At 34.9% G+C, this 23,992-nt stretch overlaps 3 protein-coding genes across 3 annotated transcripts; 2 read left to right on the forward strand and 1 right to left on the reverse strand.

Annotated features, from left to right (window-relative positions):
• Nucleotides 1-3,907: 3,907 nt before the first annotated feature.
• On the forward strand, nucleotides 3,908-6,651 carry LOC109172635 (glutamine synthetase cytosolic isozyme 1-1-like). The gene is made up of 11 exons (XM_019321833.1): nucleotides 3,908-3,981; nucleotides 4,204-4,243; nucleotides 4,347-4,450; nucleotides 4,543-4,591; nucleotides 4,685-4,791; nucleotides 4,930-5,146; nucleotides 5,751-5,825; nucleotides 5,945-5,998; nucleotides 6,125-6,162; nucleotides 6,258-6,417; nucleotides 6,499-6,651. The coding sequence occupies exons 1-11, from the start codon at nucleotides 3,908-3,910 to the stop codon at nucleotides 6,649-6,651; spliced, it is 1,071 nt and encodes a 356-aa protein (XP_019177378.1).
• Nucleotides 6,652-13,438: 6,787 nt separating this feature from the next.
• On the forward strand, nucleotides 13,439-20,634 carry LOC109172633 (potassium channel SKOR-like). Its single transcript, XM_019321831.1, has 13 exons — nucleotides 13,439-14,005; nucleotides 15,600-15,824; nucleotides 15,918-15,981; nucleotides 16,732-17,071; nucleotides 17,174-17,469; nucleotides 17,781-17,861; nucleotides 18,041-18,139; nucleotides 18,393-18,614; nucleotides 18,918-19,106; nucleotides 19,314-19,389; nucleotides 19,470-19,764; nucleotides 19,960-20,084; nucleotides 20,225-20,634. Exons 1-13 carry the CDS (start codon nucleotides 13,779-13,781, stop codon nucleotides 20,458-20,460), a joined length of 2,475 nt encoding a protein of 824 aa, XP_019177376.1. The 5' UTR covers nucleotides 13,439-13,778; the 3' UTR covers nucleotides 20,461-20,634.
• A 157-nt stretch (nucleotides 20,635-20,791) lies between these two features.
• On the reverse strand, nucleotides 20,792-22,432 carry LOC109172634 (U-box domain-containing protein 21-like). The gene has a single exon (XM_019321832.1). It carries the CDS (start codon nucleotides 22,123-22,125, stop codon nucleotides 20,809-20,811), a length of 1,317 nt encoding a protein of 438 aa, XP_019177377.1. The 5' UTR covers nucleotides 22,126-22,432; the 3' UTR covers nucleotides 20,792-20,808.
• Nucleotides 22,433-23,992: the final 1,560 nt, after the last annotated feature.

Here is a 23,992-nt window from a genome sequence, read left to right on the forward strand (position 1 = left end):
TAACGTACGACTGGTCAAGTATAATCTAATGCACTAATGATTATGATTTATATGAATTTATGATGCTCGGTTGATGTTAATTATTGCTCATAATTGGAAACATGTCACGCCTTGATGTGATTAAGGAATAGAATTCATTTTATATAAAATCATTATTTATTTATTTAATTTTATGAACGAAGTTATTGCAAATACATGGGAGAAAATAAAGACAGATGAGATAAAGATTTGATTATCAAAGAAAAAAAAAATCGAATCCTCATCAGTAATATACTTTTTTCACAAATATTACATTTTTCTTTATAAGTATTGCAATTTTTTGATCGAATAACGGAATCTCTAATAGCTTGAGATTATTTGTCACACCCTCATCTCCTTGTGTTTAATCTGCTACCTCATATAATCTTTAAATTTGCCACAAATTAATAAATGACCGAATAACATATAGTTCATACTGCACCCACATTTTCTTTAAATGTTGACATTGATTCATAATTTTATAAGTACATTATATTTGATACTCTGTACTTAATTTCTTTTTCTCCCAAAGATTAAATTCTTAACCCTAAAGGTCTCTACACCTCGCCATGCAAAAATAATTAATTTTTATTTCGTCCATTAATCATGTGAAACATACAAATATATGAAATTCAATTACTCACTTAAGATAATACAATTTTAAATCTATTCTTAGTCATGCAAATTGAAATCACTAATGGACCCTGTCTAAAATAATGTTTCAAAATAACTACTCACATAGTCACATGTCATTTTAGTCATTTCCTTTCAATATAAAAAATATCAGTATCACAACTTTATAATATGTAGAAAAAATCTAAGAAAATAAGCTAGCTAGGTATACCTGTACACATCTTTATAATTTTAGCAAGAAGATATAAATGCATAGCTCGAAATAAAATTAAAAAATAAATTTTATATATTTAAAGTATGGTAGCTCAGTTGGTTTCAGCTAGGTGAAAGATTGCACCCAAGAATTAAAGGATGTATGATTGAATCATGACAGTCGCAGTGTGAGAGTTTTATCCTCTTGTAGGGTGACTCCTTGTGATCGAACATCAATTACTGATCTTCCCACTTAAAAGACTGTGAAATCACCATCATTTAACTCCTTCATATTTCTATGGGGTGAGAGGTTTTGTCTTTTATCTATTATACTATCATCTCTATCACATAACTTGGACTACTGTACCCCATAAGTTTTCATCCTTATCTAACATGAGGTGGGATACAAAACCAATGAAATATACCTTAAAATATATGTCCAAAAAATTGTCACCATTAAATTGTCCTACTCCAAGAGGAACCACAGGTCTCAAAAGTCAATATGTCCTAATTAACTATATAGAATGGGACAACAAACATAAATAAAACAATAAAAACAAAATATTTACTTTTTGCATCATTTGAACAAGTCTCCCTGAAAGCTCAGTTGTATTAATTTTTCATTATTTGTATTTTTTTTCAAGTTGGATCACTTAATGAATTAGCTAGTTGAGCCATATTTTCCCAGAGACAGCAATCATTGAGCTTGTATAATAATTAACTTGAAACTTCAAAATCAATGGCTGAATGGAGACATAATCAAGATGTCATCAGGCCGGTTTCGATCTGCAATGTATTATTTATAGAGGATAGGCAAATAAAAATATAGCAAGAATATAATGTTGAGAAAAAAGAAAGAAAGAATTTGTGGGAAGTTGAAATGAGAAATGATGAAAGGTTTCCTTGTGATTCAAGCAAGGAACAAAAGGTTTTGATGATTTCCTTCTTCTTTGGGAGGGAAGAGACATGGTCCCAGTGTTGTCGAAGTTTGAACCTTGGTTTCGACTCTTAGATACTGCCTACTGAACTAATGAGTTAAGTTTGTGCGGGCATTTTTAATGATTTTCTTTTTATATGTGTTGGTGCTTTGTTATTAATGGGAGAATTGAATTTAGGTATAGAAGATAATTGGACCAAAGGCCTAATGCAAGAATAGAGGTTCAGACAAAAGATTAGGCTAAAAGCCCAAGGGCAAGGGTTGCGACCAAATGTTGGGGCAAGAGGTCCAAGGGCAATGTTACACCACTATAATTTTGTGGTGCGTCTATACCAAAAGAAAGAAAGAAAAATTAATGATACACGAAAATCGTTAGGAAATGTTTGGTTCACAGAATGTTATATATATTACTTTAAGAAATGTTAGATTGTTGGGAATGTTAAATTCTTGTATTTGGTTTAATATTGAGGTATGTAATATAAATTTGTGTGGTTGAAGAGTTTTTTTTTTTTTTTTTTTTTTTTGAAAAATGGTCAAATAGGCCATTGAACTTTACCATAAAAGTAAGTTAGGCCCCTACATATTTCAAAGGTATAATTAAACTCATCAACATGTTATTTTAGTGCATTGAAGCTCAAAACTAATTAATTATTAGGATTTCGGTAACCCTTCAGCGATCCTCCAGCAAACTATGACACTATTTCTGATAACAAAACAATCAGCGATCGGTGAATGGTCGCCGGTCGCCTTCAAATCAATAGAGAAGGCGACCCAGTGATCTAATCACCTTCTCCCGTCGCCGGTCGTATTGTCACAGGGAATAGTGCAGGAGGTAGTAAGAGGATCACTAGAGGGTCGTTGGAACTCTAGTGACGTAACCGAGCTTCTAAATTTTCAATCATTAATAGTCCACACAACTATGTGGACCATACTATCAAATAACGTACATTCAGTACACAAATAACGTATTTTTAATATATTAAAATTTATATTGCATTCAAAGAAAGTATATTAATTGAATACTAAAAATACATTATTTTATATAATGTATATTCAATACACGAATAATATACTTCTAATATATTAAAAATGTACTTTTTGTCATAGCTCACGCCATAATTTGTCCTAAATTTTGTTTGCCTTATTCAATGTCTTGTTGCTTTTTTGGAGCATAATTACTCAAGAAGTTCAAGCCCAAACGCAAAAACTGAATGAAAGACCTATAAACTCGTTGAAATAATTTGCGCCTTGATTGCATACGAAATTAGCCTATTATTTGGTTGTCCAAAGCCCACTGGATGTCAATGCACTGTGTTTTTTGATGTTTTCCTTAAATGCTCACGGCCTTCTACAATGAACTAAATTCCATGGCAAATTATCGGTAAACACAACTGTGTGGACCACGATAAAAAACAACGTTATTTTTTATGTCTAAAACAAAATTCATGTTTTGTGTGCGTGTTAAAATAATCAACATTTTAGGATAAGATAATGTATGTTATGAGTTAGAATAATATATTTTATGTGTTAGAATAATGTATTTTATATGTCAAAATAATAAAATTTTTGAGGTAAAATAATATATTCTATGAGTTAGAATAATGCACTTTATGTGTTAGAATAATGTATTTAATGAGTTAGAATAATGTAAAATGTACTTTATGTGTTAGAATAATGGAATTTCTGGAATAAGATAATGTATTTTATGAGTTAGAATAATATACTTTATGTGTTTTTGGATTGTAGTCTACACAGCTATATGGACCACGATTCTTGCAATAATGATTGAAATTCCATCTTCTTTACATTTAAACCAAATATTAGAATAGAAATGCATAAGAATTTTATATTCACCAATATAATCAAACAATAGAATTTGAATTTTTTATGTTTTACTTTATTCTTTCATTACACATTTGCACCCAAAAGCTTTATTAATTAGTGTATGTATTATCTCAAATTTGATCATGGGTTATTTGCTGAACTCAATTTGCGGATTATTGTATACAATCAATACAGATAGGGCAATACCTACCTCTCCTAGAATCATCATTATCTGCATACGAACGAATTGAAGTTATCCATTGAATTAGAATTTGATCGAACGAATTGAAGAATCCATCGAAAATGTCTCTGCTTACGGATCTCGTCAACCTTAACCTCAAAGACGCCACTAATAAGATCATCGCTGAGTACATATGGCGAGTTTCGATCTCTTTAATTCGATTCTCTCATTACTTTCTTCCTATTTATGTTCTTCAATTCATTTTTCTTTTTGTTTATCTTCTCATTGTCTCCTTCTAATAATTATTATTAACAAAACTATGATTTCATGCTGGGGACTACTTAGGATTATTAGTCTGGGATAAGTTAATTAGGAAATCTATCATTTACATCTTATTATGTATTGCCTTTTTGAACAGGATAGGTGGATCTGGTAAGGATCTCAGAAGCAAAGCAAGGGTATTACATTCTTCCAATTCTTTTTTTTTTTTTTCTTTTTTCTTTACGGTTACCAAGTCAACAACCTGTTCAACTTAGCTAGAGTTGAGGTTTTAACGTACAGACTCTTGATGGACCTGTGACTGATCCTTCAAAGCTCCCAAAATGGAACTACGATGGCTCTAGCACTGGCCAAGCCCCTGGAGTTGACAGTGAAGTGATTCTATAGTAAGTAGTTACGTTTTTGTTTTTAAAGAATGTAATCACACTTTTCTATTTGATTTTGATGGTATATATGTATCTGTAACGTAACGTAACAGTCCCCAGGCAATTTTCAAGGATCCTTTCAGGGGAGGCAACAATATCTTGGTGAGTTTAACTGCAGGATTATTGTATTGATGAGTATTTCAAGGCATGCAATATAATGCACACTGGATTTGATTCGCGTTTAGTATTGTATAGGTGATGTGTGATTCCTACACTCCCGCTGGTGAGGCTATCCCCACAAACAAACGCCATGGCGCCGCCAAGGTTTTCAGCCACCCTGATGTTGTTAAGGAGGAGCCCTGGTAATTCTTCAGGCTGCATGCATTATATATATTGTGTTTTCGATTCGATCTAGCTAGGCTGCAGCATGCATGTGTTGTGTATGTTATATATAACTACTTAATTATAATTTTTGGTTGAATTGGTTTAAATCATATTAGGTATGGAATTGAGCAGGAGTATACCCTCCTGCAAAAGGATGTGAAGTGGCCTATTGGATGGCCTGTTGGGGGTTTTCCAGGGCCTCAGGGACCATACTACTGTGGAACTGGCGCTGAAAAAGCTTATGGGCGTGACATTGTGGACTCACACTACAAGGCCTGCCTTTATGCAGGGATTAACATCAGTGGCATTAATGCAGAAGTGATGCCTGGCCAGGTATAGACCCTGTTTGATAAATGGTTGTTAGCTGATAAGATTAATCAGATGGTATAACTAGTTGATAACATTAGCTGATTGTAGAAAGATGATTGGTAAATTAGCTTTTAGTGGCTAATTGAAAAAGTTGCTTTGAATAGCTTTTAAAATTTTAGCATTTTGGAGTACAAAAAGTTAATTAATCAAACACTTATGATTTTTAAACCACGTCAAACAACTAATAGTGGTCAAATAAGCCAAAACTGACCTATAGGCTAACTATTTTACCAAACCAGGCCATAGTATTTACCGCGTGGGTGATTCCTGAGTAATAAATTGTGAGCATAGAGTCTCTTTTGGTAGTAATAATGTGGGAGGTGAGTTACATTATTGGCGGGCATTTAGTAACCAAAAAAGTTTGAACTTTTCAGGAAATTTAGGTCAATAGGAATTGCATTAAATCCCACCAAATGGGATGCGATTTTTTTTCCGATAAAGTTATTCTCATCAAATATATTCTTTGATAAAAACGTTTTTCTTGAAAATTTAATAAATGAGAAAATACCAAACCACCTCTCATTTCCTTAGCTTACATATTTTCTGTATTGATACGTTATATATGCAGTGGGAGTTCCAAGTTGGACCTGCTGTTGGCATCTCCGCCGCCGATGAAGTATGGGTAGCTCGCTATATTCTTGAGGTAATACAATTACACTATATTATATTATATTATATTATATTATATTATATTCTCCATATATGTTAAAGAGAATCATATCGCAGCTAGGCTTACTGTGTAGTATTTTTGGTGTGGTGCAGAGGATCAGTGAGATCGCCAGCGTTGTAGTCTCGTTTGACCCCAAACCTGTTCAGGTGAGCTCGATCGCTTGCAGTTTTCTGGTTCAGATATGATTCTTGAATATTACAGTACATGTTTTTGGTTAGACTGGAAAGGGAAATTTGAGTCTTTGAATATGAATTTCTTTATTTTATCTGCAGGGTGATTGGAATGGTGCTGGAGCTCACACAAACTACAGGTACAATGAACAAAATGCATACATTCATATACTCTGCCATAGAAATACAACTAACTGGAGATGAGATGAGACAATGATTTTTTTTGTTTTTGCAGCACCAAGTCAATGAGGAATGATGGTGGACTAGAAGTGATCAAGCAGGCCATTGAGAAACTTAAACTCAGACACGAAGATCACATTGCCGCATATGGTGAGGGAAACGACCGCCGCCTTACCGGAAAACATGAGACCGCCGACATCAACACCTTCTCATGGGTACGTTTATTTTACTCATCATCATCGTCTTCTATGTATCGTTACCCAATTTTATGAAATGTATTGTCGTACCTTTTCTAGGGTGTGGCGAAACGCGGGGCCTCTGTTCGGATTGGGCGAGACACAGAGAAAAATGGCAAAGGGTATTTCGAGGACAGGAGGCCTGCTTCGAACATGGATCCCTATGTTGTTACCTCCATGATTGCAGAGACCACCATTCTCTGGAAACCTTAGCTTGAGCATGCATGCATGTTAATTATGTGGTTGCTGTTCGATCTTAGGTAACAGTGATCGAGCATTATATTGCATTTCAGAAATTAATTAAGGTAGATAGTTTAATTTGTCTTGTTAAAAACTGTTTCCCAGGTTTGAGTTTCATTCTTGTGTAATTTATAGCAGCAAGGCTGAGAATTCATTGAATTAATTAGCCTCATTTTGGTCCAAATTAAAATGTATTAGCCTCCAGCATATCAAATTGTTACACCATACCAGTTACTTATACTATATAAACCATAATTTTAAGCATTATATTATATTATAGTATTTGATTTAATACAGAGTAATAAAGAAGACGATCACTAATTCATAAAAAGTATTATAGCACTAAATAGTAAAAATTCTAATTATTATAGACAATTTTTTTAAATATTTATAAAAAATAAAAATAAAAATATTATTCTATATATTGACAAAAATATCATTTCACAAGGTTGGGTTATAAAATCTCTCCAAATTTTGAATTAAATAATTGAAGACAAGGGTACTTGGCATTATTGAAATTTCAAATTTGAGTTGGCAATCGTCCGGGCCATGCATTCTGTAGTTATGAGTTACGACAGCACGTGATGGTGTTGTGATAGGAAACCACTCAAAGGAAGCACCCATGTTCTTTTGTGGGTGTGTTCCTTGAAGGCACTTCATTATACACGCGACCATGCATGTATATATATGTCCTGACCATTATTATTTGAAATTGATCGTTATGCAGATTATGAGGGTATTTGGTCAGTAGCTTTTAGTTGATTGGGTTAGTGAGTTTGACTAGCTAATAACAATAACTGATTACATACAAAATGTTGATCGAAAAAGTTGCTTTGAACAACTTTTCGAATTTTAGCTGATGGATGATTACATACAAAATGACTTTCTCAAAATGTTTATCAAAAAACTGTTTTGAACAGCTTTTTGAATTTTAGTGTTTTAGAACAATAAACTATTACAAAAGTTAATTAATCAAACACTTATATTGGTTCTTTAATCAAGTCAAACAATTAATAATGATCAAACACTCCAAAATTAATTGATAGGCTAACTATTTTGTCAAACAGAGTCTATAATCTATATCATATATAGTTGTACTTATATATTAGACACTACAAAAATTTGTATTATTATTATTATTATTATTATTATTATTATTATTATTATTATTATTATTATTGTTATTATTTGGCATATTTGCCCAATAGGTGAAAGATGATGACGACTGGAAGCCCATTGTAGAGATGATAAGAGTGAAGATAATTGGAAAACGAAACTCCCAGGGACGAGGATTATTATTGGCTAAGTATATTAGTGGTGGGATTTGGAAGAAGAATAAACTATGATGACATGAACCGCATTTTATTTGCTGTCAAACACCATTTTTTTTCCTTTTTAAACCTCATTCCATGCACACAACATGCAGACCATCCTAGTTAATTACATAAATTTAGGACATATATCCCAACACAGCCTTATACGGACAGAGAAAGACCCCGAACACGTTGTGGTTACACCAAAAATTCATTCTCCCAATACAACCTTATACCAAAATATATAGCCAATAGTTCCTTAACCAAATTGTGCACTACATTTAAGAATATGACTATATGAGTTACGTTACATCGATCCGGCCTCTTTATTCAGAATACGTACGATTACTTTTGTTATTATTGTACTTTGTCGTCCTATAACACAAGTCTTCGCCAATTGACTTTCTGAACATCATACTAAATTTGTTGTAATCGACACATTCGTTGGTATATGTTGAGCCCATTAAACCCACATGCTAGTCTGCTTACTTTCCTCACCTATTTGTTAGTTTCCAGAGTCTAAGAAGACTATATATGTCAAATTGGCTTACAGCACTGATATAGTTATTTGATGAGCTTTCCCAATCACCTAATATTGTAGTGGACCAACAATTTTATTTTTATGAAAATATTAACACAATAATACAAACAATATAATTCAATTCCAATAACAATACATTACTCGATGTGTGCCACATGCTTTATAAAAAATTGTTACACCATTCTTGTGAAAGAAAGAGAGGAAAAATTACTCTTCCCCGACAACAGGTACTGAATTCATTTTCATTGATTGAAAAGTAAGAAATGGTGGGAGGAAAATAATTTTCATCAAAAGAATTGATGAAGATAAAGTAAAAGTAATAGAGAGATTCTCGATCTCCTATATATCTTTTTGATTATATAACAACATTTGTAGCTAGATCTACAAAAATAGGCTGAAGCTAAGAGTGATGATATGATTGTATAAATATAATTCAGTATAATAACTACTTGATTTGTGAAAAATATAATGATTTATATAAATATAAATGAAATGAAATTTGAGTATATAAGTAGTTGTCACCCCAGCCTTGTCATTGGAATGTCTTTTCGTGAAGTTATCAAATATTTAATAGTATGATATATCGGGTCCATATATTAGGTACATGCACCAATATATGGTGTAGTATTAGGTTATATGTGTTCTAGTGCTAGCTGCATAACACTACAAACATCATATCATATCACAATGAATGAAAGAGTGGGTGAGCAACATATATAACATTAATATTGGGACTACATACTACGTAGAGGCATTAATTAATGAAATGTGAAGTGGATTAGAGAGTAGCAAACAGCCACTGGTTTACGATTTGAGCAGATGAAGTGGGACTGAACACCGGCAGGGCCATTAAAGAATGGAGCTTTGAGGTTGACGGTTTTTGAGGAATAATGGGGAGTTAGTGGTTTGTGCCTCCCAGGATTTCCATTTTCACTTTGTCTTTTGTGATTCAATTTCTATACTTATTGTACGTTCTATTTTATTATCTCAATTTTGCGGCTTAAAAAAATTCACACCCAAATGAATATGTAATAGTGCTATTAATGTGATCCACTAAATGCCTTATTGCCTTATACGTGGTGGGTCAAGCCAAGTAGTACTTAGATTAATGTGGTGTTAATTGAAATAGTGCGCAGAACAATTGGAATATATATATAGGGAAGGGATCAGGTGCATTTGAGGCTTCCCGTGCGGTTGTGCGGGTGAACGCACGTTAAGCATCAATCTGACGCACTTAAAGTACACAACACACGCACATTAAGCACACAAACCTCACACATGTTAAACACAAGCCTCACGCATGTTAAGCACATGCCTCAAGCATGTTAATCACAAAAACGCACGCGCCTTAAGTTTTAAAAACAACTCACATTAAGTACACATTCACACACATTAAGTACAAAACTCACGCATCTTAAGCACACGACTCACGCACATTAAGCACAAAACTCACGCACATTACGCACAAGACTCACGCACATTAAGTACAAAACTCACGCACATTAAGTACAAAACTCGCGCACATTAATCACTCGCACAACCGCACGGGAAGCATTCACCCGCACTGGAACTTTAACCTATATATATATATATCACATAACCTTTTACAATAAAATGTAATGATCAAACACTTATCACTATATCAAAAGGTATAATTAGTAGTTAGTACTGAATGTACACATTTATTTCTTTATACTTACGTAGTAGTCAACATTACGTTTCGATGATACGATACTGAACTCGGCCCTCAATGCCAGTATGTAACATAAAATTTTGTCTAAAATCATGAATATGCCAGTATGTAACATAAAATTTTGTCTAAAATCATGAATATCAATTGAATTTGAATTGATCTTAAACGTGTAATACCACAACATCAATCTAAAATATGAATCACATTGTGATTTCAAAAAAGTATATTAGAAAATTAATATTAATTTTCTTTTCTCCACCATATCTATTACAAGTTCAAATCTAAGTATTTTCCATACACGCATGAAGTACTGTAAGGATATCATATCAAATTATTTACTTTTCATTTATGATCTTATATTATGTTAGGAACCTTGTATTAGGATTTTGATGATACCAATGTAATATAGAAAAGTAGACCCCTAACTATTAGCTTTTTCGATCGCTGCTTTCGTCCTAGACGAGAGTTGCCATAACTCCTCTGTAATTCGTGTTAAGCTAGACAAACACACGAAAATGAGTTATGACTAATTGTTAGGGTCTCCAAGACGAAAGAAGACACAAAGCATGATGAACAACAACGAAAGTCAAGCAGGAGTTGTCAACTATCACGAAAGGACAGTTTTGTTAAAGACGATTCTTACCAAGCATTACTTCTCTCCAACAACGAGAAGAATGTTCTATCTGTCTTATTTGACAACATCCTAGGACAATAAGGACCTCATCTTATTATGGGACACACTAATCAAGGAGCATTAAATGAAGGTGTACCATCTCCTGGAGCTAAAGGACAAAACCCTAATGCTTTCCATACCTTCAACGGCTACATGGTACAACCTCATTAATAGAGCATTTAATGCATGAAGCTCCCCGGTCCTTGCCCACTGGTTAAAAGATTCGAAAATCTCATCTCCCTCCAATGGATGAATTTTCATCACCTATATAAACCCACCTTCATCAACTAAGAAGGTGCTGGTTTCTTTTACTCGACTCATTCACTTGCAAAAGCTCTTGAACACTCTCAAATCTCTAAAAGCTTTTGTGAACCAGTGCTAAGGTGTTAAGTTACAAAAGAAGGTTATTGATCATTTTCTTACACCTTAAAGAAGTCTTGCCATTTGTTCGAAGCAATCATCTCTCACTGTCAAGACTTCATCACGTTAGAGAAATCAAGAAATCATTTTCTACCAACCTCAACTCTGAAGAAGAAGTTGATAGAGGCGGAGTAAACTCGAGGAGTTGAAAAACCTACGAAGGCTGTCCGGCTTAGTGATCAAGGAGGTCTTTGTGTAATTGTACTAAAGAGTGATAGTGCAATCCTTCCATCAGTTGTGGAAGAAGAGTGGAGTAGGCAACGTTAGCCGAACCACTATAAAATCTCTTGTCTCCTCTATCTCTTTACTTACGCTTTTTCTTTTTGCATTCATATCATCCTCATTATCACTTTTACCGAAAGTTTTCCTTATATCGCAAACTCGTGCAAAGCAATTAAACGAATCTAACTTTTCCGCTGCGCCAAAACAACGAAAGGTGACTTTTAGGGCTTTTCTCGAAAAGTCTATTCACCCCCCCCCCCCCCCCCCCCGCGCTCTAGACTCTCGCTACACTCTATCGGGACCAACATATTACACATCTCAATTTTTATTCCTTGATTGAAAGAGATAGGGATATATAAAATAATCATAATTTATAATTTACTTGTATTGACCTTTTATTTTTATTGGCGTAATAAGTAAAAACTAAAAAGCAGAGAATAAAAAAAAAATTAGAGTAAGTCTTGGTTTATTAAAACTTAATAGATTTGTATTTTGCAAATTTATATTCTTTGTAATCTAGTTGAAAAGCGGACTGTTAATACAACTGTAAAATTAAAGATTGGGTCAAACTCTGCAAGTGCGTTTTAAGCTGAATTCGAATTAGTCTTGTAACAATGAAAATATTGAATCTTGTATGAAAAAAAATTAAATATTTTGTTATATTAAACCCGAAATCTTAATTTGCACCCAAAAAATAAATAAAAAATCAATGATAATTCAACCGTAAGTGCGTTAGGCAAACCAATACAACTAGTGTAACTTTTTTTCCAATCAACGAGCTGCCGTTAGAATGGTTTGCTTGTAACCAGTCGACATTAATTGTATATATTAACACTAAACTAATTATTAAAAAAATTTAAATGTTATTGAGTCAAGGTCGTTAATTTAATCAAACTAGGCAACTAGCTAACACGTATAATAAAATGGAGCGAGTATCTTTTTATGTGAATTTACCAATCTACATAATCAAAAATTGATTAATGAATTGTAACATTTGATCTAACAATATCAAATATTCAATCCATGTACCAATTTTCATTATAATAATAAAGCATTGGATCTACCTAACCGATCCACCAACAACATGCTTAGCTTAATTGGTGTGTTGTTTTCATTTTCAAGGCCACAGTTATTTACGAAGCCAAGTATGTAATTTAATCTTAGTCAGCAGTCGATCAAGTCGATCTATTTAGAATTTTCATCACTTGCTCAAGTTTACTACATGCTACATACTCAATAGCACAACAATATTTATGATTTATAAGGTACATTGGAGAAACCCACAACAACATAAAATTAATCATCACTCTAAACTATATGTGTGTGCCGATCGAGTATATATGAATAATAATCGTCTCTTACTTTCCCCATAACACTTCAAGCACAATGGACAGAGAAGGCAACGCTAAAGAGAACATCCACGACCTTTACAGTACACTTGTAATAATGATATTAACTTAATTTTATGAACCGTCTTAAAGTTAATAGATTGAGTTTATTTGTTACGTGGTTATTTAACTCACTAATAGTACCCATCTTGATCATGTCAGATTTCACTCGAACTACTCGCACGGACTTAGCTCAATGGTTTAGTGGACAGTATTTGGGGTAAGATTTCACTCGAACATAATCCTTATCAAGTTGTTTAATCCAATTATATTTACTTGCATATTTCAAAAAAGAAAAAAGAAAAAAGTAAACGTAACCTTAATTTTTAAAAAATATATATTTTACTCTATATATATGAATTTCCCCGTATAAGATAAGGTATCAAGAAGTAATTAAATTAATGAAGCAATCGTATTATTATTGAAGTATGATAGAGGCTAAGGCATTTCAATTGCTTATAAATACTTGTGTTATCGAATTGAAGGCATTTCACATTTCATTTTCCCTCTCTTTCCTCTCTCTAGAGTCTAGAAGTAGCGTAGATACGCCTACAGCCATATATTATCCCCGCCGGTCCTTTTTCATTATCGTTGCTTTCTCGTGATCGCTTCCACGGCCAAATCTTTCTCTCAAATAAAAACAAATTTCATTTAATCCTCAAAAACAATCACCACAATTATATTATATATATATATTGCAATTTCACTGTTTAAATAATCAATATACTCCGATCGCATTCCATCTCTGATCTATTGCAGCAAGCAAGCTACATACCACCGCCATTTTTGTTTGAACGTTGAAGTTCGATTTCACTTTTCCGGCGATAAAACTTAGTAGCGGCGCCGTAAGATGGGGAAGAGGAGAGGAGAGGCGCCGGAGGAGATGAACGGCGTCGGCGAGGCGGAGTACGAGGTGGCGGACTTGAGAGAAGAGATAAAGTCCACCCGGGGGAGCCGTTTCAAGTTGATGGAGGACGAGTTAGGACTGGAGTTGGCTCTGCGAAAATTTAGCAGGCAGACAGTCATCAATGGCCTCAAGGACCTATCGCAATGTCTCGTCATTCATCCAGATAACTGGTAACAAACTTCCATCCACATTAGTTTAGTTTTTTTTTTTTACGGTTTTTGATTATCCAAGTAAGAGAGAGGAAGAAAAAGAGGAAAAAAAAAAAAAAAAAAAAACTATGCATCTGTCACTCAAAAAAAAAAGAGTAAAAGTTTAACCCCAGCTAGGCGTTTGTTGTGCGCGTTTCGCGCATAGCAGCTCTCTTTCTCCATTTATTTCTCTCTTCCTCTACTTCATTATGAGTCTTACAAATAATTAAAAAAAATTCACTAGTGTGGATGCTCTCTTTCTGTCTCCAAACATGTGCCTGCAACTGGAAGTTACCATAACTGTATCTATATAACTAGAGTAGTCAAGAAGAGTTTAAATCATTACAATTTACACATGATTATTCTAAATATGTGCAGAGTAAATAACGGTAAGTGAGTATTAAATAAGAAGAATATGGTAATTTAATTTTCAGGTTGTCCAAAATGTCTTAAATAAAAATAAAAAGTTGTAATTAGTATTTTTCTTAAATTAATTAATTAATAGTAGCAATAATGTTGTGGTTACTGACAAATTATTCCGTGGACCCTGGTTTACCTTGCAAGATAGATCCAGGTCTAAAATACACTATTTATATAGTGAATGTTTACAATTTATATACTGAATGCTCACAATTTTGTAAAAGATAATTGTGAACATTAAGTATATAAATTATGAACATTCAATAGGTAAATTATAAATATTCAGTATGCAAATTGTGTATTTTGAATTCGGGTCTACCTTAGTATAACAATTTGTGTTTACACTCTCAAAAAAAAAAAAAAAACAAAAAAAAAAAAAACAAAACAATTGGTGTTTACTATAAATCAGTAAATTTTCGTGCTCTAATCTGAAATCGCGGATAAGCGTTATTCCCGCCAAAGGTGATACGTGGCATCCTGGGCCCACATGAATTTGAGGATAACGATTTTTTGACTTCTGTGATGCGTAGGTGATGATAATCTGATTAGGAAAGGCTCAAAATTTTAAACTCTAGTATTACAGAACGTACTACAGATTAATTGACCATGGCAAAATTATAGCCATTAATTTTATTTGTTTATATTTTAATTTTAACTTTACAAATGTCTATAATTTGTGAATGATCAAATTAAGAGTAATGAATGATAAATTTAAGAACAATAGGAAATACAGGATGGATAACTTTTTAATCGTTATATTAATTTGTGCAAAAAAGCATTATTTCAAATCTTATTGATTCGTCAATTCGAAGTTGGAACATTTTAAATAATAACAAATATAGCATCAAGTAAATGGAATAGATAAATACAATATAGATAAGAAGTCACAAGACCCACAACTGTGAAGAGTATTACTTGTTTCCATTTAGTAAAAGTTTGGATTATGACCATGCATTGCCTAATATTGTCTAGCCTAGCTTACATTTTGAATTATTTGTTTCAATGAGTAAAATGATTTTATAATCCACAATCAAAATATGTTTTGTATGATTTCAGTATTTTAATTAAATATGACCCTTAAACAAATGAAATAGTAGTTGTGTTGTGTATATGTTTGCGTGTGAACATGAATAGTGAAGATTGATTAAATGCACAGGTGGTACCGCACGTGGGAAAAGTTCATCTTGGTATGGGCAATTTACTCATCTTTCTTTACACCATTTGAGTTTGGGTTCTTCAGAGGATTGCCGGAAAAACTCTTCTTCTTGGACATTTGTGGTCAAATAGTTTTCCTTGTTGATATTGTGGTGCAATTTTGTGTTGCCTATAGAGATAGACAGACATACCGGATGGTTTATAAGCGTTCTTCAATTGCCCTTCGGTCAGTTCTCATTTCACTCCCATACTGCACATTAAAGTGAACCCAGAGAAAACTACTTACTTAACTAATCTTTCTATGTTTTTGTTATTGCAGCTATTTGAAGTCTCATTTTGTCCTTGACTTTCTCAGTTGTATGCCTTGGGATATAATCTATAGGGTACTATTCATTCATCAAAGCCCCTCCCTAGTCATAACTTTCTATTTACATTTCCAAACAAATAATGTGGTATGAGCTATTTTGTCTAATATGAAGGTAGTGTCTCTAATTGTTTGTCCATGTAAACTTGATGGTATATAAAAATATACTATCAGGGAAGTTAGTCAGACTGTTGACTTGGTAATTATAAGGTTACAAGTTTAACTCCTATGAGAGTGGCCTATTGGCCTTCTTCGTTTGAGCCGATCAGGGTTTACTTTCTTGTGGTATTTTGCTGGCTAGAGTCACAAGTCGAGGTTTACCGAGTGCACACCCTCTGGTAGTGCTCGCGAGTTTCCGTTGTCACTCTCTCTCTATATATATTATACACACACACACACTAGGATAACAAACACAAGTTGTTTGGCTATTAGAGACAATAGATGAAAACTAACAATCTGTCTGATCATCAACTGTTGAAACAAACTTCATTTGCTGGATTGGAAACTAATAATAGATCATTAGAGACAATAGATATCTTCTTTAACATCCTGCAAGTACAAAATCAGTTCATGTTTGGAGACCAATATATTGTGCTGTTAGCATTAGCATTCTCTCTTAAGATCTATAGTCATCTTAAATATTACCAAGTAAATGTTTTGCAATTGTGCAAGTAAAGAAAAATGGAAAACTTTAGCTCAAACAGGTGTTGCAGTAGCAATTGTTTCATTGCCTTGATTTTTCTCACATAGTTCAATTTGGAATAACCAGGCTGTTGGAGAGAAAGAGGAAGTCAGATGCCTTTTATGGATTAGGTTGAGCCGGGCACGAAAAGTCACTGCTTTCTTCCAGAAGCTCGAGAAAGATATTCGGATCAATTATCTCTTTACTAGGATTGTAAAACTCATCACTGTAGAACTCTACTGCACACATACAGCAGCCTGCATCTTTTACTATTTAGCTACTACTCTGCCTGAACAGAAGGAAGGCTATACATGGATTGGGAGTTTGAAATTGGGGGACTACAGTTACTCACACTTTAGAGAGATTGACCTCTGGACACGTTATACCAGTTCTATGTATTTTGCCATTGTCACTATGGCAACAGTTGGTAAGTCCATTTTTTGCAAATCTATCATATTTTATCTTTGAAGTCTTGTTTGCTTAGTTGTTTTATATGAACTCTCATGATAGTTGTTTTTTCCTTATGCAGGTTATGGAGATGTACATGCAGTCAATAATAGAGAAATGATATTTGTTATGATTTATGTTTCTTTTGACATGATCCTTGGTGCTTATTTGATTGGTAATATGACAGCACTGATTGTTAAAGGATCCAAAACTGAAAGATATCGGGATAAGATGACTGATGTCCTGAAGTATATGAACAGAAATAGGCTTGGAAAGGGTCTACGTAGTCAAATCAAAGGTCACTTGCGGTTACAGTATGAAAGTAGTTACACTGATTCAGCTATTCTTCAAGATATCCCCATATCCATTCGTGCTAAGGTATCAAGATAGAAACAATTTCTTGCAACTTGCTTTTGGCTTATATACTATTGTTGGCATAATATTAATTTGGGAAAGTTATGAGCTTTATGAAATGATAAAACTGATTTTAACGGAGTACAAAGCCCACTGTTCTCACTTCTCCTCACATGTATCTTAACTCCTGCCTTGTCATGTACTTTTTTTTTTTTTTTTTACATAGTTTTTTCTTTGTATTTGACACAAATTAGTAACGGTTTTTTGCAATTTTTCTAATTATCCTAACATTTACTATCATTTCCTTATTGTGAATATTCCCCACCTTTTTGCAGATTTCTCAATCACTGTATCAGTCTTACATTGAAAATGTTCCTCTCCTCAAGGGGTGCTCTGCAGAATTTATTGGTCAAATTGTAAGTTGTTATATTGGTAATTGACTCTTTCTTTTAGCCATGGTGTGTTACTTCTACATAGCATAAATCAACCACATTAACACCATGGCACGTATAAGGAAACAGTTGCAAATATTTATTCTGAGAAAGATTAACTATGCTCTCAACTGTTAATTTTGGACAATTGCCATGTTTTACAGGTAATTAAAGTCTGCGAAGAATTTTTCCTCCCAGGAGAAGTAATTATGGAACAAGGGAATGCAACTGACCAACTTTATTTTATCTGTGATGGTGTGCTGGTAAAGTGTTTCTCCTATCTCTATACTTGCTTCTTAATTAGTATCTATCCCTTTATTTTTATGCTTTCTCATAGTCCTTTTGTCTTCCGAGGTCTAGCAATGAACTTTTCAGACAACATAGGCATTATGGATTTAGCACGTGGAAAGTTTTATGGGGCATCATGCATGCAGATCTATTATGACTACTGATTTGTTTGGTTCAGAATTTAGACTTGTGAAAATCTTGTTAATAATGCTTGCCATTTTGGTACAGGAGGAAGTTATCATTGGGAAAGATGGAACAGAAGAGACAGTGGCCCTTTTGGAGCCTAGCAGCTCATTTGGAGAAGTTTCCATCCTTTGCAACATCCCTCAACCGTATACTATTCGTGTTTGTGAACTATGCAGACTCCTTCGGATTGATAAACAGTCCTTCTCCAATATTGTTGACATCTATTTTCATGATGGGAGAAGAATCTTGACTAACTTACTAGAGGTAATCTAACTCTGATCTGCTGAAAATAACCACAAATGTTAATTCCTGGAGCTTTTTTTTGGCATCAGTTGTATGTGCGTATGTGTATATACATATATCCATACATATAAATGTGTGTGCATGTATATGTGTATATACATACACATGAGAATGCAGGTGTGTGTGTGTGTGTGTGTTTGTGTGCAAGCACAAGTGCCACATTATTCCAACAATTCTAAAAATATTTTACACATTTCTCTTAGATGACTATGTGTTCTAGACATGACTTTTGTGGGATAGATGAAAGACAATTTTGAACTGCAGGTAAAAGAATCTAAAATCAGTTTGAAGCAATTGGAATCAGATATCACATTCCATATAGAGAAGCAAGAGGCTGAACTTGCACTGAAAATTAATTGTGCTGCTTATCACGGTGATCTGAATCAGCTTAAAACTCTTATTCGAGCTGAAGCTGATCCTAAACAGAAAGATTATGATGGAAGATCACCTCTGGTATGAATTTATACATCAAAACAAGCTTCAGTTCTCCCCCTTCATATTTATTCTTTCTTTCGGTTAGTTTTTCTTAGCAAATTGGCTAAAACTTTCCTAACATATCTGTTTGCAACTTACCAATTATGAAATTTATTTCAAGTGTGTAAAGATAAGAAACAGTGTAATAATTTTGCCTAATTAGATCCTCATTTTTCTCCATCCCAGCACCTTGCTGCATCTAGAGGATATGAAGATATTACTCTTTACCTTATACGAGAAGGTGTTGATCTCGATGCTCAAGGTAGATTTCTTTGGTGGCTACTGCTCAAAACGTGTGAGAAGCCTTTATGCTACATAAAGTAACTGTTTGTATATTTATAGATAACTTTGGAAATGCGCCCCTATTCGAAGCCATCAAGAATGGACATGACAGGGTTGCTTCGTTACTTGTTAAAGAAGGGGCCTCGTTGAATATCGACAATGCTGGTAGCTTCATGTGTAGTGTTGTCACAAGGGGTGATTCTGATCTTCTGCGAAGATTATTATCTAATGGTGTTGATCCAAACTCAAAAGACTATAACCACCAGACACCACTTCATGTTGCTGCTTCTCAAGGTTCACATTTAATGGCAAAGTTGCTTTTGGAAGCTCATGCTTCAGTTCTCCTAAAAGACAGGTGCAAATCATTCTTTACTGCTTATAATGAGATCTCACAATTAATATTTACAATGAGCATTATATCAATGAATACAATCTTCGAGGCTAACCATGCTTTAGAAGCTTTAGGTTCTTGATATAACTTCTCATTATCTAATATAAATAGTCATCAGCAGCTGAAACTTTAATTTCTGTAACATTTTATGGCTTACAGATGGGGAAATACTGCAGTTGATGAAGCAATAAAAACCGGAAACAAACAGCTGATTGAACTTTTGAACGAGGCAAAATCCGCCCAACTATCTAAACTCCCACCTGGATGCTTGGAAGATCTCAAAGGTATTGTTAAAACATACAATGAGACCATATGAGCCATACTCAAAACTTGTGGAGAAGAAACATATCGTAAAGTATCTAACTATCTATACAATGTTATCACATTACACAAAGCTTGCTAAAAGCAGTTTGTTTGATAACAGACAACAAGATGACACGCAAAAAGTGCACGGTGTTTCCATTTCACCCAGAGTCCAAGGATGTCAAAAAGCCCGGTGTTGTCCTGTGGGTTCCTGGCTGTGTTGAAGAGCTTGTCAAAACAGCTTCAGAGCAACTCAGCCTCCGTTCGGGCTCTTTTATATTAACCGAAGATGGAGGTAAAATTATTGATGTAGATATGATCAGTGATGGTCAAAAGTTGTATTTGATCAGTACGTGAAACGCATTGAGAAGACTTCACTCATTCCTCGTGTATAGAAGTTATCAATTGTAACCTATGCCTGTTCCGAGCTGAAGATGCATGGCGTTAATAGTGTCTTTAGTTTTGTTTGTCGACCTTGATTTAATTTGTTCACACATTTGAAATTGTAATAGGTTTGTGAGTTTCATGTTCTAGATAGTGTTCTAGGTTGTTTCTATGTCTGATCTTGGGGAGTGACTGAGTGGTATACCACTCTTCCTACTTTTGTATTGGACATTTTTTTGTCAGATTTAATGCATTAAGTTTTGTAAATCAATCCCCTAATCTAAATACAAAAGAATATGGGAAGGGTTTTTGTTTGGGCGGTCAATATGACTTTTTGAGATACTTGAAGCCTGATGAATTGTGCAAGCATTGCACCCTATCTTGGTAAAGATTCATCAATTTCAGCAACTCCGTAGCCCTTTCCTTTGTATTTTCCCCACATCCAACTTGAAGAACAACCAGAAGCTTCTGGAAACCTCCCAGTTCCAATGCTTCAACCACTTGATTTTCATCTTCTCCCTTGCACAGAAGCTTCCACATAATTGACACGCAAAGCTCTGTGCCCATCTCAGAAAGTCTCATAATCTTCTTCACTAACAACGCCATGGTCAACGGGTGGCTGCAAATGTTGTCCCTCCCTTCTTGACTTTCACAGATACCATCAAGAACTGCTAATGCCTTCTCTGCAACACCCTTTTCTGCATCCACGAGAATTTCAAGAACCAAAGATGGCAACCCCATTTTTACGAATTTGCCATTGGCTTCTGGGGATGATGCCACCATGCGGTATATGACCTCGAGTGGAGCCTTTCTAGCTGAGGGGCAAGTCGGGGATTTCACCATCTCGAATAGAGCCTGGGGGACATCCTCGTCAACCTGTGCTAGGATGTTTGCGTAGGTGTGATCCAAAGACAGCAGCTTTTTGAGAACTATGACGACGTTCCTTTTGGCGGATGAATCCTGGCCCTTCAAAATCCATGCCATGCAACGTAACGACGGCTTGGATCCCAGCATTGACTTGCTCTCTTCCCCCACCGGGAACATCCACTTCAACGCCGACAACACTTCCTTCACCAAATCCTCAACCTCGTACTTGTTCTCCGTCGAGAATGCCTGGAAACACGCCGACAAAACCCGACCCGCCCCACTCTCCGCTATGCATTTCTTGTCCCGCTCGCTCTCCTTCGCCAAACCCTTCATCTTCCCCAGCAACTCCAGGCACTCCTGGTGGTCCCCGCGCCCGGTCGCCGCCTCCAGCCGCGCACACATCTCCGACACCTCGGAGCTGCTCACCGGAATCCTCGGCGTCGGAATCCTCTCAATGCCGTGGGACCTATTGTCCACGCACCACTCTTGGATCATCCTTCTTATGGCGTGGTTTGGGATGAGATCATAGGACGTCAACTCTTGATTCGTCACCGGGCATGTCCGGTTCCCTTCCCCCAGCCACTTCTCGATGTTCTCTCGGTCGTACGAGATTCCGGTGGACAATGTGACCGGATCTTTCATCAAGTCCAGAGAAATCGGACACAGAAAATGAGTGGGCGTTATCATCTCCCTCCTCGAACCTATCCTCAGAACCTTCTTTTTCCGACCACCACGCCCAACTCTTCCAAGTATTCTCCTAGAGAAAAACATTCTATTCAATTCTATTCTATTCAACAAAAACTATATATATCTCACAAAAGCTTAATGTTTCTGGCCTGGTACAATTAATGTAATAGCTCTGATCAATCTGGGTATATCTGCTATGTGTATATGTAAAAGGTTTGAGAATATATACAGATATATATACACTCCATTAATCTTTACCTCAGCTCGGGGTGGAGGAAGAGGTCAAAGATGGGATTCAAGGGGTAAAACGGGGAAATAGAGGAAGATCGGAGAAAAGTTTCAAAATCTTAAGATGAAAGTAGTAGTAAGTAGAATGGAAGGGGAGAAGGAATTCGTACGTTGTAGTATTTGAACGTTGAACGTTGAATGTCTGAACAAAAGAAATATTGAAGTCTCGAGTCATTGTGTTCATAATTTTATTTCATATTTCCATTTAATTTTGTTCAAAATATCGGAATGGACGGAGTTTTGACTCGACCCGGTCTGTGGCTGACCCGTCAATTCCTCGGACGTGGCTATTTTACTCGGTCCCTTCAACATTTCTTTCAATTCCTTTTCCCCATATTTTAATTTCTTATATTCTTTTCCCTACCTCAAATTTAAACCAACACATTATAACCTAGCTTGCTTCCTAACCCTTCTCCCAAAAGGGGAGGATGTAATGTAAATCACGGTGACTCACAGCCGGTGCGCTGGACATAATCTCCGCACTGTTGCTGTCGAGGTTCAAATCTTGATCTCTTTTTCTAAATACTATCCACTGAACCATTGAGCTAAACTCGTGCGGGCACTTGCTTCCTAACCCTATATCCACAATGTATTGAGATTAATATTATCTATCCACCTCTACCGCTAATAAAGCATTGGCTTGAGCTCGAGACAACTGCAAGTAAAGATTAACTCAAAGACGTGTGGAGTATATATACTACATAAGGTCAGCGTGTCTAACCTATCTTTACTCGGAACACCCTAACTGCCTACTAGACAGTTTTAAGGATGCGTGTAATTGGTTACAAATTGCCTTATATATTCACATTGTTCACCCGCCTAATTATGAGGGAAATTACCATTAGACGTTATATATATTCACATTGTCCTCCCTAATTATGAGAGAAATTACAGTTAGATGTTTATAACGTACACAACGATAAGTCAATAATACACATGTTGTTTTAATTAATTATTTATAGAACTTTTTTAAGGGTTGTTGAATCGCCAATAATAATTGTAAATGGCGATTAAATAGTTAATTAACTAGTGTAAAAATTATACTTTATAATTAAAAAAAAAAAATATTGAGATAACATATATTATAAAGGTTTGGGCACTAAAAATGGGGAAATGATGCAAATGAGCTGTGAATGGTGGACTCGAAGCTTGAGGTGTTGAGTCAGTCCTCGCTCAGAAATTAATGTGAATAAATGAGTGCATTTTACCCTCTGCATGCTCGCAGTACTACAGATTGTCACTGAATTTCAACAATAATGTACAACTGGCATGCAGCCTGTTGGAAAATAAGATCTTAAAAAATGACAAAATTTAGGAAAATGCTTCCACAAATGTTCTGAAAATATCTAGGATAAATGACTGAAATGAGAAGAAATGAAAAGGCAATGATAAAAATATGAAGGTTTTAAAAAATGTATAATTTTGAAAAAAAATTCATTTGGGACATGCATTTTTTGTCAGAAACGCATCTCCTAAATGAGTTTAAGAAAAATCGTAAAAAAAAAAATCTAAAAAATACGCCAAACGCAAGTGACAACTGCATCTCTCGTACAATACGAGAAACACAATTGCCATTTGTGTTTGAAGGAAGCAAGGGAGAGAATAATACAGCATTTTGTTGTTGAGAGACTATGGATCGGAGATTAAAGAGAGCCACCACCGC

The sequence above is a fragment of the Ipomoea nil genome, unplaced genomic scaffold (genome assembly GCF_001879475.1).
Source record: "Ipomoea nil cultivar Tokyo-kokei standard unplaced genomic scaffold, Asagao_1.1 scaffold0418, whole genome shotgun sequence".
NCBI classification, from domain to species: domain Eukaryota; kingdom Viridiplantae; phylum Streptophyta; class Magnoliopsida; order Solanales; family Convolvulaceae; genus Ipomoea; species Ipomoea nil.